At 47.5% G+C, this 18,145-nt stretch overlaps 1 protein-coding gene across 1 annotated transcript in view; it reads left to right on the top strand.

Annotated features, from left to right (window-relative positions):
• The window catches only part of LOC8041008 (structural maintenance of chromosomes protein 6), a 42,894-nt gene extending 29,386 nt beyond the window's left edge, over positions 1-13,508 (top strand). Inside the window, exons 17-24 of the mRNA XM_029976878.3 lie at positions 2,678-2,894; positions 4,306-4,476; positions 4,841-4,978; positions 5,411-5,529; positions 6,926-7,025; positions 8,314-8,472; positions 12,092-12,262; positions 12,580-13,508. Of these exons, the coding sequence (XP_029832738.2) occupies positions 2,678-2,894; positions 4,306-4,476; positions 4,841-4,978; positions 5,411-5,529; positions 6,926-7,025; positions 8,314-8,472; positions 12,092-12,262; positions 12,580-12,750 (1,246 nt within the window). The 3' untranslated portion in view covers positions 12,751-13,508. The remainder of the gene's footprint in view (positions 1-2,677; positions 2,895-4,305; positions 4,477-4,840; positions 4,979-5,410; positions 5,530-6,925; positions 7,026-8,313; positions 8,473-12,091; positions 12,263-12,579) is intronic.
• Positions 13,509-18,145: the final 4,637 nt, after the last annotated feature.

Raw genomic sequence — 18,145 nt, 5'->3', positions numbered from 1 at the left:
TGCCCTGACTCAATTGTCCGTCTGGTCTTGCATGGTTTTCCCGCCATCTCACGTTTTGCGCTCTCGTCTCACGTCTTTTTTTTAAAATATTTTCAGTGATAGACGTGGGTGTGCACAGACGCTCCGACGCTAGCGTGCTAGGTATCATGCCGTCATGCTGTGAAACGAAACCATGTCTTTGCACCGTGAGTGTTACTTTGTGAGCTGAAGCACTCACTCCTGAAAGCAACAGCCACGGGAAAACTATATTTGGTCCCTGCCTTCCAGTCACCGTGGTCACGCGATGTCAGGCGTTGCCGTCTCCACGTTGCGGCAGATATGGCGGTTTCTAAAATGAAACTAAGTACCGCAGCATGTTCGTCAACATTCCTGTTCTTGTTTAAATCATACGTTACTATAAAAGTCCCTCTTTAAGGGGGGGGTGCAACGATTTCAGGACTTCAGTCAAAGGTTTCTGGAAGTTGCCCTCTGACTCTTCTGAAGTAAAGAACAGAAAACGGATTTTGCCTGCGTGTTCTAGTTCTTGGGTAAAAAAAGATAAATATTGGCATTTCAGGCACCCCTCAACTCACTCCCAGCCTTCAGAGTCACACCTGGTCCCCCTCCCTGTGATGTCATTCGGAGTGGTGTGTAGGTTCCCGTGTGCTATCTCGGAGGACGCTTCCCCTCCCTCTCTCTGCTGACATTAGCGGGCGTTAGGCTGCAGCTTAGAGCCGAGCAAGGTCACGTAATCTTTTCGCTGTAGTTCCTTCGGCTGCGACTTGGGGCTGCAGGTGGGAAAAAAGCTAGACTTTTGCTTTGCGATTATGCAGCGGAATCGCAACATTTTAATGAAGGAGGTGTTTTCTCTATCCTCCGGGACACAATGAACAACTTAAAAATTACGAGATGCAAATTCTTTTAATCATTAAATTGTTGCACCGCCCCTTTAACTCAAAGACTGCTGTGTCGGAGTATTGATTACCTAGGTTTTTCTCAGTGGGCCTTTTTTTTGAGAGGGACCCCGGTACATGAAAAATCTGCCGCGAAAGTTGGTGAAGAGAAGTGATCTAAAACAAAGGCAATGTATGCTTTTGCTGAACCCGCACTGTGCGCTTGTTTGTCTCAAGTTCAGTCGTTGCTCAAAGCGTTCCAAGAACTTTTTGACCCTGGCTCGCAAAGTCTTGCATCAATACGCTCAAGTTCTTCTATTTATTTATTTTTTTTGTTCAGCTTGTACTTTGTTTGCCGTAAAGCCCTTTTATCCTGGAAAGAGTGGCGCCATTCATTGTTGTGGAAATGCTCGACACGTGCCGCGTGCCACTTCTGGGAAAAACATGGCGTCTGAAATCCAGCTCAGTGCTGCGCTGTACCGCCATGATCTTTCCAAAGGCTGCACGTTGCACTTGCATCGACGCACCTTGCGCTACTTTTGAAAAATGAAGGGGCTTTAGTTGGCCGGCTTGGCAAGCACAAGCCGCTGGACTATTTTTTGTCGTATGCTCGACAGTTACATTCTGCATACAAATTTGGGAATCAGTTGGTGACGGAGTGGAGGGGCATGGTTTCGGTTTTGATTGAACAGCCGTTGTCTCCGCTCGTGTGACGAAACGTGCGCAACTGCAAGCCTGCCGAAGTTATCCTTTTAGTGCATATGGACATGATTGCACGACAGAGGCGCCAGCCGGGCCGCTTGCAGTTTATTGCTTCACATTTATTTACTTTTGACGAAAATCTGGCACGTCGGGAACTAGTAAACCTCTGGAAAGCGGTTTTTCGGAATTGCTCGGCAATGCCTCCAGCACTGTACACTTGTAGGATGTCTCAGCAGTAAAACTGCAAGCAGCGAGTTCTGTCACAACAAGTCACATTGTTAGTACTGCACTTAAAACAGATATTTTAATTTTTCTAAGAATATCTGCTCCAGAAGCCACTTTTGCTGCTCTGAAACATTGTCTTGGCTGCTCCAAAAGCCACTTTTGCTGCTTCAAAACACGATTTTCGCTGCTCCAAAAGGTGCTCCAAAATGGCTTAGGCCAATCACATCACTGGCAATGTCTCGCACAATCATTCCACCAACGCACACATCTCTTCGCATGCGTCTCCTTTATCACTTTCACTGAAAGCAAAGAACCCATTGCAAATGTGCAGCAGACTGGCTGAAGGCAAATCTCCTTCAACATGCCTCCCCACAATGCAGCAGCTACCGCTGTCAATTGGAGCACACTTCATATGGTCGTTAGCAATTTTGTTTTTGAGCACCGTCCTTTCTTTATTGGCTCGAAAAACTTTTGGCAATGTTATAAATGACCACTAAAAAGACCATAAATGACCATGTTATAAATACATTTGACCTCACAAATGCACTGCAAAACCTCTGCTCTATTAATATGCTGTTCCAGGGGCCCCTCATGTATGTGGTATCGTAATGCGGAGAGCAAGTCGTCTGGTTCTGGTATAGGAGTGGCGGTAATGTCCGAATGACGCCGAGTTCTGATTGGCTGTGATTGAAAGGATAGTGGGAAGACCTAAATGCTAGATGTCTTGAGGTCTGCTCGAAGTTTTTTTTTTTTTTCAATCATCCACTAAGAGCTTGGCGTTCTGACGTCTTTGAACCCCTGTGCAAAAAGCAAACAAACTTGCGCTCCGCATAAGTGGATTGCAATGTACCTATATTCACGTCCGACGCGTTATGCAGGGAGAAGACGGCAGAGCTGAAGCAGATCGAGATGCGGATGCAGGAGCTGAAGACGGAGGCGGCCACATTCAACGAGAGCCTGATGCAGAGTCGGAAGGAGAGCTGCCTCCTGAGCAAGCAGCTGGATGCCATGAAGCGCGAAGACGTGGAGCTGCGGTCCAAGATCCAGGAGCTCCAGCGTATCGAAGACCCCGAGCCCACCAACGTCACCACCCTGGTGGGTTCGACTTGGGGGGTTGGGTTGGAGGGCCTCTGTAGGGGCATTTGTGTGTGCCCAAACTCGGCGTCGGCCATTCTGCGCCGCGTTGTCGAGGCTAGCGTGGCTTCTGCGGTGCTCCAATGCTGCCAAAGCTTGGCGCATGAGCATGTGGCTTTGTTCAGCATCTCCTTTGGTTGAGTATACTTGCAAGTGAGATGTGCACATGCAAGTGAGATCTGCACATACAAGCGGACAAAAGAGCTTCAAAATGAAAATACACATTTGAGTGTAATTATACATTAATTTTTTTCTGTGTGTGTGTGTGGGAAGGGGGGGGCTGGCTGGCTGGCTGGCTGGCTGGCTGGCTGGCTGGTTGGTTGGTTGGTTGGCTGGGCATAAGTGTCCCATCCATGGAGTTTAGTTCAAAGGGCTACTCCAGTCAATTCCAAGAGGTTTGAGTTAATGGTTGAATATATATCCCAAGGTATTAACAAACAGTTCTTTCCATTTAAAACTTACCACAAACCGAAACCTTGCCTGCGGCGGGCAACATTGCTCCTGTGTCATAACCTCCACGCTCTTACCGTATGGTACAAATTGTGATGTCACGTACCGGGTGGCCGAGCACAGATCGGTGCGAGGGTGAAAATGTCGTCCGCTACAATAGGCAGTCCGCTACACCCGACACACGCCTGCACTACCGCGGCCAGAGCCTGCGTTTTGGCACAAAAAAAGGCATATTTTTCCCTAGGGCTTATTTTGAACATATTAGTGGAAGGTTAAATTCGGAAAAACCACACATACATGTCGCTGCGGGTTTCTAAAAGTGTGTCGTACTCAACGTTGCAAACTCGCGCTTTAACACACAATTCTGCCGATGATGACGCACGAGAACACACAAGCGCCCACGCGTTCAGCGAATCACATGACCAACAATGAGTATGCTGCTAGCGTTGCCTGTTGGCTATGCTTGAAAGAAGACAAAACAAGCGAACACATCTCTGTGAGCTGCCCTGAGCATGACGTAGGTATCACAGGGTGGGCTGTGCCAACATGGTAGCATTGACTGCGTTGTTGGGTGTGCTCACCTTGCCTGCTAGAATTAGCAGATTTGCGCAATTTCATGCTCTTCAAACTTTGTTGGTCAGTTTCGTTGAATTTCAGGTGGCATTAGATCAAGGTAGGTGGCGTGTGATCTCTTTAGGCGACACTAAAAAGAACTGCATTGTTTTCTTATTGTTGAAAACGAACCGGAGCTGCCCATTAAAACCAAAAATGGGGGGCGGGCGGGCATGCAGCGGTGCAGTGTCCCCGAGGGCATTCATATGTGTTTGGGGATAGGTATGTTTGAACGAACATGACAATTTATTGAAAATTGTTTCAGGTTGAGTCTTTTCGCAAGTGAGCTCATATGACTTCTTAATTCTAGGAGGAGGCGTTGAGCGACCTGGAGGAGGAGACCAATAGCCTGGAATCCAGGTTGGCGTCGACCAAGCAGGAGCAGGCCGAGATCAAGACGGAGCTCAAGGCCCTCGCAACCAAGCTGCGAGAAGTGGAAGAGACTCGCAAGCGTCTCATGGAAGAGTCCAACGTCGCCAAGGTGAGAGCCCCGCCCTTTGAAACATGAGTTCTTAAAGAGAAGCTGAAGAGGTTCTTGAAAAAAAAATATTGTAGAGCCCTTCCAGCTTACGTGAAGATGGATAACCAGCGAAGCTGTTAATTTTACAACGTCTAGGACAATGCCTAGAGGACGCCCTCAAGGACGCCCTCCAGGACGACTTCGAGGACGATGTCTAGGGCAACCTCTTGGACGACCTCAAGGATGACTTCTAGAAATTATACAAATCAAAAAGTGTTAAAAAAAAAAAATGGAATTTCAAGTCGAAGCATTTGTTTCTCGACCTGCACCTCCCGACTTCACACTATCAATGTGACAGTCGTTTTCTCCGTTACCTGTTTTGCAGACCAAGCTCCTTGAAGCAGACGCAGAATTCCAGAAGGTGAAGAGCAACCGGAAAAGCTACGACGACCGCATCGCGACCATTGAAGAGCGCAAGTCTGCCATCGAGACGCAGATCAAGGTCACTGGCAAGAACATTGTGGTGAGTGGTGTGAGGAGAAAAGTGCACTATAGGCTAAGCACGGGTAGAGTGAAGACTTGGCAGAAAAATGTCTTTTTTCCTGGTAAGGTTTTTTTTTGGAGGGGGGGGGGGGGTGGAAGGGGGGGAAAGGTGGGGGAGTGCATGGCGTCTGCAGTTGAGACACTTTGCAAAAAACTCTAAAACAATTGGTATTTTTTATGAGTTTTCTAAGTAAGATTCCAATACATGTTTCTGTTTCGTGCTGAGATGTCGAAATATCAAAATTGTTCCAAACTCAAATTGAGTGTGACACATAAATGTTGTGCTAATTTTTTGGGTGTTTGGGAGAAATTGTATTTTGTAATATACGGGCCCCTTAAAACGGCGTTCGAGGTGTTTACCCGAGGATTTGCTCTTGAACGTGGGCGCTTTGTTTCTTGGCACGCCTCGTAGAAACTGACGGAGAAGGCAATGGCTCAGTCCCGAGAGCGCCTGCTGACGAGGAGAAAGGCCAACGTCATTGAGGCCGACATTCAGGCCCTTGAGGCACAGTTGCAGGAGGAAGAACTCAGGTTGGTCTCGGCGGGAAGTTGGGCTTACTGCTGCTTTTTTGTTTCTTTTAGCTTCTTATAAGGCATAGTCTTTACATGACCAGACTCGGATTTTGTGTTTCTGGCGCGCAGCCTCGATGACGTCAGTGTCACGTCACAGCCTGACGTCAGGTGAAACCGACCTCGCATGATACTGTGACGTCGTGCCACTTTACGACAACATGTGTAACCGTGATGTCTCGTGTCGTGACGGCATTACAAAGCCATGATGTCTCGTGTCATGATGGCTAAATGACGTCACGTGGCATTACGAAGCCATGATGTCTCGTGTCATGATGGCACAATGACATCGCATGACATCGTGAAGCCATGATGTCTCGCTTCATGATGGGACTGACTTCGTGAAGTCATGATGTCTCGTGTCATGACACAATGACGTCGCGTGACATCGTGATGTGACACAGACGTCGCATGCACCATAATATCACGTGACACTGTGACGGCTTTATATGATTTTGTGTGTACACGCAAAGCAAGCTGCCTCTGTCTTTGCTTGCCATTCGAACACTTTTGAACAGTGAGCAAAGACAAAGGCTTTGAATGTACCCATTAACCATTCCAACCAGAACTCGCTGCTCCGATGTCCCCGCACACGTTCATCTCCTCCTTCCCCTCAGTTTCTCTCCTTATAACCAAAGGAAATTAAAGGAAAAAAAATGGCACAGACGATTACGGAATTTGATACGAAGGGACAGTGTCAGCTGGTGCCTACAGATTGGTGATGTTCTTTCTCGCAGACGCGTTTATGCCGCAGAACAGCCTCGGCTTGCTCCAATGTATGCTTCTGCCGCCCCATCCTCGTGCAAAAGGCTTAGAGCGCTGGGCGGATCGTTCACGAGATCCAATTGAGGCAGACCCTCTGCTATTGGCGGAAACGCCTATCTGTAGCACGTGGCGAGATTCAAGATCTTGCCAGCACGAACACTGCATAGGCGCATAGCATAGGCCTTGAAGGCAGACGGCTCACTCTCTGGCTACGATGACTAAAGAACTTTGTGGCAAGCCTTCGGCATAGACACCAGGTCTCGGCTAAACCACAATCGATCGCACACAGAACGGCTCACGCGTTCCATCCCAGCAACCAGGGTGAGACCAGGGGGTGAGCGAACGGGCGACCAAAAACGAGAAAGAGCACGTGGCGGCACAAAGCCAATTGCAACGAACGCTCACGCGCCCTGTACGGAGCTTGATGTACAGGCTTGACCTGTACATCAAGCTCCGCACGGCCGACGCTTTTAAACTGTAAGGTCCGCCACGAGCCCCAAAAAATGCTGCGGAAGAAAACATTCCGCGTACATTGACCGTATCCGTAGGATTGAGCACATCTTTTTCAAAATATATCTTCCGTTGCTTTTAGGACTGGGGACAGGGAGGAGATAACTCGGCAGTACACCGAATCCAAGGCCAAGTACAACAAGATCAAGAAGGGCATCGATGAACTCCGCGAGTTCCTCAAGGTACTGCCATAGCCGCCGATAAGATGAGAACAGCATTTCTGTCGGATACCTGGTTTCCAGCATGCATTCGTTGCCTTCCACCATGCTTTGGTTGCGTGTTCTCGCTTGAAGATAACGAGTTGCTGAGGTGTTTTGATGGAAGAAAGCTCGTGCTGGATCTGGAACAACTGAGACCCCTCGCTGCAGTTTTCATCTCTTCAGTGAATGATGGAACGGTGTGCGTCGAACAAGGATGTTTGTTATACTGTAGCCTAGGAAAAAGAAATTACTTTAACTGGTGCGATGTGTAGCAGAATTGCATCGCAGTGGGCTTCGTTAAGTTGGGTTATATGATTTTAGAGCTGGTTCTATGTGGTTTATGTTTACTACTAGAAAGCCCGTGTGACAACAGGTTCCATGTGACATTTTTAGTGTTTGTTTATTAATTTTAAATAGTGCAGTGGCCTTCGGGTCATTACGGGGACTAGCATCACACAGCATAAATATGTAGTTCACTTCAAAGGCACACTTGTGGTTAAAAAAATTTAATATTAAATACAATATGCCCCAGGCTTGCAAAAAAAGCAAAGTGGAGAGAGGTCTTTGAAGGTTTAATCAAGTTGAATCATATGGAACTGAATTTCTGGGAATGTGTATTAGTTGTGGACCTTATGCTTGCTGGTACATGCCACCTGAATGTACAGTGCTTAGACATGCCAAACATTTATTAGTCGTTATAAATTGTAAAAGCAAGTTAGGTTAGGTTTTGAATCGAGGGCTTACCTTAGTGCTATGTTATGTTGTAATGTACTGGCTAAATTTCCCTTCTTCAGCTGAGACACCATACGCCTTCTGAGGCCAACTAACTTTCGGCTGTCTAGACGTACACGCAACACAATTATGCAGTCTAACCTTTTTATAACATACCTGGTTACAGTAGACGTTTGGATATAACATACCGATTTGTGAAGCTGGTTGGTTTTCCTCAGTGCACCATTGACTCAACTTCATATCTGCATACAACATACTCCTTTACAACAGACCGAAATCTTGGTCAAAATCAAGGTCTGTTATAACGAGCTTAGACTGTAAATGAATGTTATGCCAACTTGACTTGACACTTCAACATGCTTTCTTTTGAACCCCAAACAACTGCCGCACGAAACAGGTGAAAGCCTTCAAACCTGCATTGCATTCTCTGCAATGATTGCGAGTGCAATACTCGTTCGATTTCTGCCGTCACTTCACATTCTTTTGACTCTCGCATTGACAGCCTCGTTGAAGTTCGCGTTTGCTCCGCCCCTCGCAGAAACTGCTGCGGATGACGAAAGAGCGTCAGGCCAAGTACTGCAACCTGTGCGAGCAGACGGTGCTGCGCCTCAAGCTCATCTTTTCATCGACCCTGATGCAGCAGAACTTCCAGGGCAGCCTCGACTTCGACCACAACAAGCAGATGCTGCACATCAGGGTGAGTTGTCGGTCGGTCCCCTGCACGTGATGACGAACCTGGCATAGTTTGAAGATGTCCCTTATGTGAAGCAATGCAGAAGCTCAAAGACCTCAGGAACAGTGATGCACCTACTAAGGAGTGTTTGGCTCATAGTTACGCATCAATGGACAGCTCAGGCCTGCTAAAGTACAAGGCATGTAGTCGGGCTAGTTGGTAGTGCATACTTGCTTGGTGGAAACTGCGCTAAAAAACGTAGGACCAGGACGCGGAAACACACAGGCAGGGCGCGAACTTACGACTGCAAGTTTCTTGCTGTGCAAAAACAAATAAACACAAAAAGGAGAAAGAGAAGAGGACAAAAAAACCAAACTGATAACATCCGGCATCAGCCCCACCTACATATAGTCACACGGACCTGCCACAGTTTTCAGTAATATCTACCTCGTCTGGAGTGCTTGCACGTGAGTCCACTCCATGAGATGCCATAAAATATGCTTCGTCTATCTCTCTCGCAGTCTTGTTTCTGTGTCGAGACAAAATCTTAATGTTGTGGAATGACGATGAGCAGCCACACCTACTACAATGGTCAGCTAGGTTCCCCAAGGGCGAGAGGCACAGGACGGTATCGCTTTGCTTTTTTGTTCTCTTCCCTCCCCCTCTTTCTGTAGTCATTTCTATTTTTGCGCAGCAATAAACTTTCAGTTTTAAGTCGGTGCCCTGTCTGTCTGTTTCCTTATCCTGGTCCTACGTTTTGTAGCACTGTTCACACTGAACTGCTAAAGTAGTGCTTAAACTGGAAAAACATTTCACTCTGGGTCGACGATATTCGGGGAACTTCAGAGGTTACTGTGAGAGACCTCAGAATTCCTAGGAACCCACTTGGAGAACCCATGCTCTGCTCATGTGAAGGGGAGTTTTTGAGAAGCGGGCAAAGATCCTAATATCTTTACAAGAAATCATCAAAGTACAGTATAGACCACTTACAACGTAACCGTTTATAGTGCAGGGCCAGGTATAATTCGGCTTTTTTAAACCACCAATTCGCCCCCCATAGAACTCCATGTAATTACATACCGCTTAAAATGCAGGCGTGCGAAGGGAAATACCAATTATAGTGCGGTTTCTGGAACAGCCCGCCGACCGTGCCGACCAACCAGCGCAGCGAGCACGCTTCCCTGTGCGACTCTAGATAACGGCGCTGGCCGCAAGCACACTCGCGGGGCAAGGAAATTGCTCGAAGAAGCGGGGAGAAGCGAAGAAAGAGTCTTCAGTTGCCATAGCGACGGAGGGACGCACGCATGTGTCGTTCACATGCGTGCGTCCCTCCGCTGCGTTGGAGACAACCGCAACGACAGACCAATTGCAAGTCAAGGAGAAGTGTTCGCGCGCTTCGCATGCCTGTCGCGGGCTGGCTTCTTCTATCCGCAAACATGGCGTCGGTTGTGATTGTCGACGTAGACAATGTGGTGAAAGCTCATCGTTCCGCGTAAAAGCACTATTCTTGACTGTGAATTTTCGTTGTGTGTCGCTGTGATAACCCAGCACGTACTAGAAGGGAAGATCCACCTACTCATGCGGCGATGTCGTGGCGGCACTCTCAAGACAGCAGAAACGCCCGTGTCGTCGTGTTTGTTTACTTCGACTACAGTGGTGCTTTCTAAGCATTTGTGTTTTCGAACATTGCCCGGATTTCTTATTTGGAGCATTTCATGCCTGTGCTAAAGTTGAAGGTTTTACTGGCGCGTACCATATAAAGGAGAATTTTCACGCGTTTTCATCACAGGAGAAAAGTGATTAGGGTTAGCAATCCTGAACGCTCGTAGCGTCCGTCCGCAACCCGCGATGCCATTAAAAGGCTGCGCCAGGCAAAAGTCGCTCATTTCTTTCAAAATGTGTGACACACTTGAGAGAGAAGTGTACTAGTCTGGTGAAATAAAGACTTTCCTCAAACTAAGCTTTATTTTTCATCTAACATCAAATAAATTATTTTACAAAGGTAAGTTGTCTCATGGCATATATTTTGGCCTGAAAAATTTATGTTTTGGTTATAACGCGGTACCGCTTATAGTGCGGATTTTTGCGACTCCCGCGACATATGTTACATGCGGTCTACACTGTATTATTTTAATATTTTTTTACACAATTAGTTTGGGAAACTTAGAATTTCCACGGGAATTTCGAAATGTCAGGAAAGTAGAGAAATCGTGAGGGACGTAGTTGGCTAACACAGAAAAACTTACCAGAGAGAGTGGTGCGGCAGTGCGTAGCAAAACACGAGGACGCCGCATGCAGGGATGTGGGTGGCAGTGAGAACCTTCTTACCGTATTTATTTGAATATAAGGCAAAGTTTTTTTTTCCAAAATCCGTAGTCTCAGAGTCATACCCCGCCTTATATTCGATGCTCAGTATAGCAATATGACGATTTTTTTTCTTTTTCTTGGGTCCTTCAACTGCCCCCTCGCCTTATATTCGTAACCGCCTTATAGTTGAATAAATACAATATTTGAAGAAGCCTTTCGTTGCACTCAGTTCCACTTGCTCAAACCAGGCAACTCACCGAATAAATGGGAACAGCCTCTCTAACTCTATCCCCAGCAAACACGACATGCATTTTCCCATCCGTTGGCTACTGGTTCATCAGACCTGCTCTGGTTTCAAACCTTTAGGCCATTCATGTGGGCTTGTTTTCATGTTAAATGTGCAAGACTGATGATGTTACTATAAAAGAAATCCTCCTTTAACCTAAGCTGGACCCACTGACTTCCGCATTGTAAGTAGCCAGCGCGGTATTCCCTAGGGGAAGAAATCCTGGGAGGGGGAGTGCGTGACGTCAACGGCAAACGCAGTTCTCTCCTTGGCTTCATTGCTCGCACCGACGAGGCGCTGGGGAGGGAACATCAGCATTTGCAGTGCAATTTAGGAGTTTCCACTCTTCATGCCAGTGAATTTAGATGAATGCAGATGAATTTAGCAGTTTGTAGGCTCGACGTAACGTTGTTAAAAGTAAGCCTGGTCCGCTGCCAAATTGGGAACGTCTCTACCACCCAACCGTCAGATGCGTTGCACTCGGGGGAGAGGTCCACAGGATTCCTTCTTGCTGTGAATACCACTTTAGTAACGACTTCCGCCGAGCCGAACTGAGCTAGACAGAATGAAGGACGGTCATTCTTTGGTTGCCATCGATTCAACCTTTGTGGTGCAGATGCAGGTAACCCCGTTAAGGCTGGCTCACAAACCTGCGTCTGCTTGGGACTGTGCGCCTTAAACTCTCTTACGAGAGAACATAGTTTGCGCCATCTATCGAGTAGACGTGGAACTTTTTGCATTTCCATATATTGCCCTCTTTCTCGCACATGATTCCTTTCTTTCTTTCTTTTTGTTCAAAAAACATCTGACACGTTACAAACAACTATTTCTCGTACATTGTACATGCATTTGATCTCACAAATCCTGAAAAACCTGCGCTCTAGGGAAATGCAGTTCCAGGGTCGTCTCATAGGTGGCTGTAGCGTGCCACCGTTTTCACTTGTCGTGAACAATCGCAAGAACTCGGTCGCGAGGAAACGGGATTGCGGCCTTTGTGCGGCCGTTTCCGACCGAAGTGTTGAGGCTGAAGAAACGGCGACCATCTCGCAGGTGGAGCCCAAGGAGAACGCTGCCATTGCCTGCGGGGCCAACGGAGCAAGGCAGGACTTGAAGGCACTGTCCGGGGGCGAACGATCCTTCTCGACCGTCTGCTTTGTCCTGGCCCTGTGGGACACCATGGAGTGCCCGTTCCGCATCATGGACGAGTTCGACATCTTCATGGTACGTCGTCCGCCGCGTCATGGGAGGGTACGGCAGCGATGCCTACGACGTGGCTCAACCGAAACCGCGGTCGCTCTGCTCAGAAATCATACACAAGACACGGTGCTTGATGCAGACGTCATGACGAGATTATCTGCGCGCAGCCATTGCCGTACCTTGTATAAACGCAGTTCAGTTTTGTTCTCGTTGTCTTCTTCGTCGTCCGCCTGGTACTAGTGCTTTCAAATTTCTTAAGAACGTAACATCATAACAGAAAGTTTGTTTCGAGGCAGTGACAATTTCTTTTCTTTTTTTCACCCATCCATGACCGTTTTTAGGACATGGGCAAGCGGAGAGTAAGCCTGGAGATGATTCTGGAGATGACACGGCGGAAAAGCAACGGCCAGTTCATCTTCCTCACCCCCATCGAGATGCCGTCCATCGACGCACTCCGCTCCGTCAACATGATGATGATGCCAGAGCCGGCCAGGAGTCGTCCCTCCAACTAGCCGACTATATCTGGTTCGAGTCTGGGTGTCCACGAACACCGGATTCATTCCCAAACTCTAAAGGGGTTGACGGCCCCAAACTTGTTGAAAACGTTATCAACTCTTCAACCATTCTTTTAATTTCGAGATTTATTTTTAACTCCTTTTAACTAACTTCGAGGCAGTTTTAGCAATGCACATCTCGCACGGTGGCTTCCTGCTTCAGTCGAAGTCAATCAACGTGAACCTCGAACTTGGAGTGTCATCGTCTTCTAACTCTTTGAATTTCATGTGGAACGCGACGGTTCGGGTGGTCATGTAGTTTGTCTGCTCTAGTCCAGCAAACATCCAGTGGTTAGGAGTCTAGTGTGCTGTTGTATTTTCTTTTAACTTTTATCAATGGCACGTCTTTCGTATCCAGAGTATATTTGTGTGACACATTGCAGCAAAGACAGTTGCAAGGTGAGTGCTTCTCTAACTTAATGTCTGCCTTTTTTTTTATTAATCTGGAACTATCAAAAGTTTTCAGGAACTATCATGCTACAATAGCAGTAACCATGCTACCTCTTATTCCTCGGTTATGCTACGCCAAGTCGTCCGTGTAGCATCTTTGTTTCTCACATGTCTAGAGTATCATCATTTGTCAAGCCAGCTTTTGTTTCAAATTCATCTTCATGTTTATTCGTGACTTAACAAGTTCAGCAGCCGATTTCAAGTTTGTTTCTGTTGTAGTGGTTGCAACCGTGTATAGATATATGATAAAAGTTTTATAATGCCTAGGCTGGTTGCTCTGTCATTTCATGAGGGTGTTGTGGAGTTGATTGAAAAAAAAAAAACTTTCAGCCTTTCCACTCTCGTGAAGAAGGAAGACCAGCGGAGCTGTACTCGATACACTGCCGCAACGCGCATGCGCCCGATTCCCGCTTCTCGTCCGACACGCCGGCGATCATGGATATGTCTCCGGCGAACCAGAGTCGGTCGGACACGGCGCACGTCACGCCAAGCGGGTTCTCCACGAACTCCCTCCGGAACCTCGCCGTCGGACCCGGGAACTGTTCAGCCAGCGTGAAGTGCAGTCGCCGCCGGGCCTCGCGCTTGCGCTTGGCCTCCGTGGCACGATCGTCGTCCGTGGCGTTGGCCCGCCGGCGCGCTTTACATCGCTGGTACTGTTCTCGGCGGCGGCTTTCCAGGCGAGCGATGTGCTCTTCTTTGGCAAGGGAATCTGAAGCGCTGGACGCAGTGGAAGTCGAGGCGACAGCGGCTTTGCGGCGGTTGCGAACCCATTAGCGCTGCTGCGTATGTCACCGCTCCTTCCGCAGCCTGTCTGCTTTCCTCTAAAGGGCGCGGCCGACCCATCGTGAGCCTAAACCGAAACTAATAGGAGCGTAGGAAACGGCGCGCAAAACAGACTAGGACGAAGAAACAAACATGACGAACGCTGCGCTCGTTACGTGTGCTTCTTCGCCATCGTCTGTTTTTCAAGCTGTTTCCTACAATGAATTCCCACCGACGCGCCCAACTATCAATCCTTTTATGACAGCTGGAAAGGTTGCCGCCATCTACGAGCGACGGCGGCAACCAGACTGGTTGTGTGCTTGCCCCCGTCGCTTATAGATGGCGGTAGCTGTCCAGGTAGGTTTGTGTCGACATACCAGACACGATCCTGGGGAACCTAGCCCTTAACAGCTCCGTTGTAATATTCTTTTTGAATACTGTAAACAAATTAATTTTCACGGGCTCAAATTTTCGCGAATCGGGCCAAAGCTGAAAATGTTAAATTATTCGCGGGTTCTAATTTTCGCCAATCGAGTGTAGCTTCCGTAGTTTTCATATATTGCCCGAATTGTTCGCGGGACGCATTTTTCGCGAATTGTAGGCAATTCGCGAAAATTAAGTCGTTTACAGTATGTGAAATGCTAAAGAACACATGCAAAGGCAGTGATGTGATTGCTGCGCCAACCTGCGCCTTGGGGCTAACCCTGCTACATCCTGCTACATTTTGCCAAAATATGGGAAATCTGCGGCCAAACCTGCGTCAAAAAACCAATTTCGGTAGCCTTTCAAAACCGAAACTAAATTGAGTACTGTAATTGAGCATGCGTGGGCTATGTGGCGCAAGCGGCCGCCCGACAGTATCCTGCATCAATTGTTCATCCGGTCTTGCATGGTTTTTCCGCCGTTTATCGTTTCGCGCTCTCGTTGTTTCGCGTCTTTTTAAAAAAATTTCAACAATAGGCGCAGGCGTGTGCGGACGCTCCGACGCTGGCGTGCTGGGTACCAGCCATGTCGGCATGCTGTGAAACGAAACTCCGTTTTTGCGCGGCGTGAGTTTGTGAGCTGAAGCACTCGCCCCTGAAAGCAACGGCCGTGGGAAAGTTATATTTGGTCTTTGGCTGCCAGCAACGAGGTAGGCTGCCAGTCACCGCGACATCGGGTGTTGCCGTCCCCACGTCGCTGCAGATATGGCGCTTCCTAAACTAAAACTTAAGGACCGCCACATGTTCACCAGCATTCCTGTTCTTGTTTAATACGCTACTACAAAAATGCATCTAGCTCAAAGACTGCAGTGTCGAAGTATTGATTACCTAGGTTTCTCTCTTTCGAGAGGGGCCCCGGTACGTGAAAAATCTCCCGCGAAAGAAAGTTGAACAGAAGTGAGCTAAAGCAAAGAAGGCAATATGTCTGCACGCTGAACCCGCACAGCGCGCTTGTTTGTCTCGAGTTCAGACGTTGCACAAAGCACTCCAAGAACTTTGTGACCCTGGCTCGCAATGTCTTGCATCGATGTGCTGATTTTTTTTTTTTTTTCTTTGCCGGCCTGGCAAGCATTTGCCGCTGGACTGTTTCTTGTTGTATGCTGGACAGTTACATTTTGCATACAATTTTGGAAACCAGTTGGCGATGGAGCGGAGTGGCATGGTTTAGATCGAACAGTCATCACCGCTCGCGCGACAATTTCGCACTGCACTGCAGTAGTTACGTGTTTCGTCAGTTGGAGACTGCTTCCATCTATTATAGAACTGGTCAACCTAATGCTGTCCTATTTACTACTAAAATCGTCCTTTTCAAATAAATCTTAATATGTGCAGTTTGGTTCTTATTTACCTATAGCGGGTACATATATATAATATGTATCATTTAACTGAATAATTGTAAAATGTGTCATGTCATAGGCGTTTAAGTTACATGCTGAAAGAAAGTGTCTGTCGTTTGTCCAGCACTTTAAATGAATATGTTTATTTTTCTAAGAATATCTGCTCCGAAAGCCACTTTTTCTGCTCCGAAACACTGTTTTAGCTGCTCCAAAAGGTTCTCCAAAACGGTTTCGACCAATCACATCACTGCAAAGGTAAAAATAAAAAAAAAAAAAATTATAAAAAAACTTGTTTTAAACAGGCTGGATGGAAAAATAATATAAAACGAATTTACAACGAAGAAAAATATTTAGAACTATATGGCGCAAAACGAATTTGTAGTTGGTGCCCGCGGGAGCCATTGCTGGTCACGTGGTGTAACTGTACGCCGCAGCACGCTGAACGTTGTGCGACGCCGCTTCAATCCGTTTCTCCACGCCGTTGCCGCCGCACAAGTTCGTCTGCTTAGGGGCGAAGCTCCTTGGGGTATAGCCTTGTCCATCCGTCCGGCGTCCATGCTCACATCGATTGCCATCCCATCTGTCTGTCATGGATGTAGCGTTGCATGTAGCCACAGTGCATGTAGCCGCTCAACGTCTATACAGGAGAGGGCGCTGCGTTAAAATGCGTATATAATTGCCATTTCTGACGAATTTTACTTACCTGAAGTTAAAGCGGGAATTACACTTCAGCCTCTGTCGCACTTACTATCAAGTTCACAACTGCTTTTTACTTCTATACCGGAACTGACCAGTCCCCTAGCTGTCCAAGCTGACTAGTCCCCTAGCGGTCCAAACCAATCCGCAAAACCGGAGGAAATGGGCCCCGGAGAAATCCGGCAGGAGAGGTTTGATGTCAACGGCCACGCGAATGTGACGTTTTGGGGGTCCAACGTTGAAAATATTCATCATCTTCCGGCCCCAGGGAGAGCGCACAAAGCGCGAAAGAGGCCCTCGGCCAAGGGTCCACCCTCCCCTCGCCTTTCTCGCAAACCTCGATTGGGGCGGGAGGTTGAGGGAGGGGAGGGGGTTCGCTAATTGCTTGGGAGCCCAACAATAGGACAAAGGGAGACTTAAGAAGCAATATCTTTTGTTGTATTCTCCCCCTCGAAGCCACTCAAAAATCTCATAAAGGGTACTTTTTCTCCCTCTCCTGCGCCTGTCATGTGCATTTTTTTCTTTCTCAACCTTTGTGTCTCCTGCGTCCCTGTGCTGTCCCTTCCAACTTGTCGTCCCTACACTCTTGCACGCTTCTGGGCTGAAATGGCAGGCGAAAGTTGTGAAAAAAACAGCTTCTGCCTTTCTCATTCTCTCAGGCCCGTTTTGCGGCCAGGATGATTCAGTTCGTCGCCTCTTCTACCCTCTTCTTTCGTTCACTTTTTTCTGCACTCTTCTTTTTTTCACTTTGTTAAAGGGGTACTCCACCGTTTTTTTCATTGTCTCCGATTTGCTTGAAATTTTGCTAAACTAACCAACAAACATTGCTAAAATAGCATCCCAAATATTAGGTCGAAATATTGTTTTTTCGCGAAGTTATTGAATTTACAGTTTTGGTATTCACCATGTTTTTCAAACTGAAAGTCTCTGCTGGCAACAACAACAAAGTGACGTCAGTGGAAGGCAGGGGTTAACTTTTTGGACTACAGAAGTTGTTCCCAACGGATTTGAAGCAGTTTCTTGGTGTCAAATGAGTGCTTTGGAAGCTCGCTCCCGTATCCGCGCTCCAGCACGGAACAAATGATTGGCATATTCTATTTTTAGGCTACTTGCTCGACTGGCAAGCCTGCCTGTCACTGACGTCACGGCACTAAAAAGTGCGCGAATATTTGAATATTGGATTTTGCACCATTTTCATTTGCCGATTTCACAATGCCTATTATGAATTTCGCGATGCTAAATAGCATACCGGAAAGGCTAAAGGCCGGGGAGTCAGAAAATATAGTTAGTTGAGGTAGCTCAAAAAATCGGTGGAGTACCCTTAAGCAAGGGCCAACCTTGGGGTAGAAACAGGTCCTGTCCCTGCAGCCACACTTGGGTACCGTGCCACAGACAACACTGATATTGTCCTATTGTCAACAAGGTCCTTTTATTGGGATTGCATTTTTTTTAGATATGTCACCCAGTTTTCGCGAAACAGAATCTGGCCTTGAATGTGCCGTGCGTATGCGGAGCGGCAGTATGCACACATTCACATTTACGCCCGAGCTACAGTGCAGTCATCGGTTTGGATTGATCTAGTTGGTACTTGGTCTATGATGGTGGTGAAGCAGCTTAAACTTTAAA

Source organism: Ixodes scapularis, unplaced genomic scaffold, assembly GCF_016920785.2.
Source record: "Ixodes scapularis isolate PalLabHiFi unplaced genomic scaffold, ASM1692078v2 PGA_scaffold8__174_contigs__length_109621045, whole genome shotgun sequence".
Taxonomy (NCBI): Eukaryota; Metazoa; Arthropoda; class Arachnida; order Ixodida; family Ixodidae; genus Ixodes; species Ixodes scapularis.
This window is presented reverse-complemented; position numbering and strand designations above follow the sequence as displayed.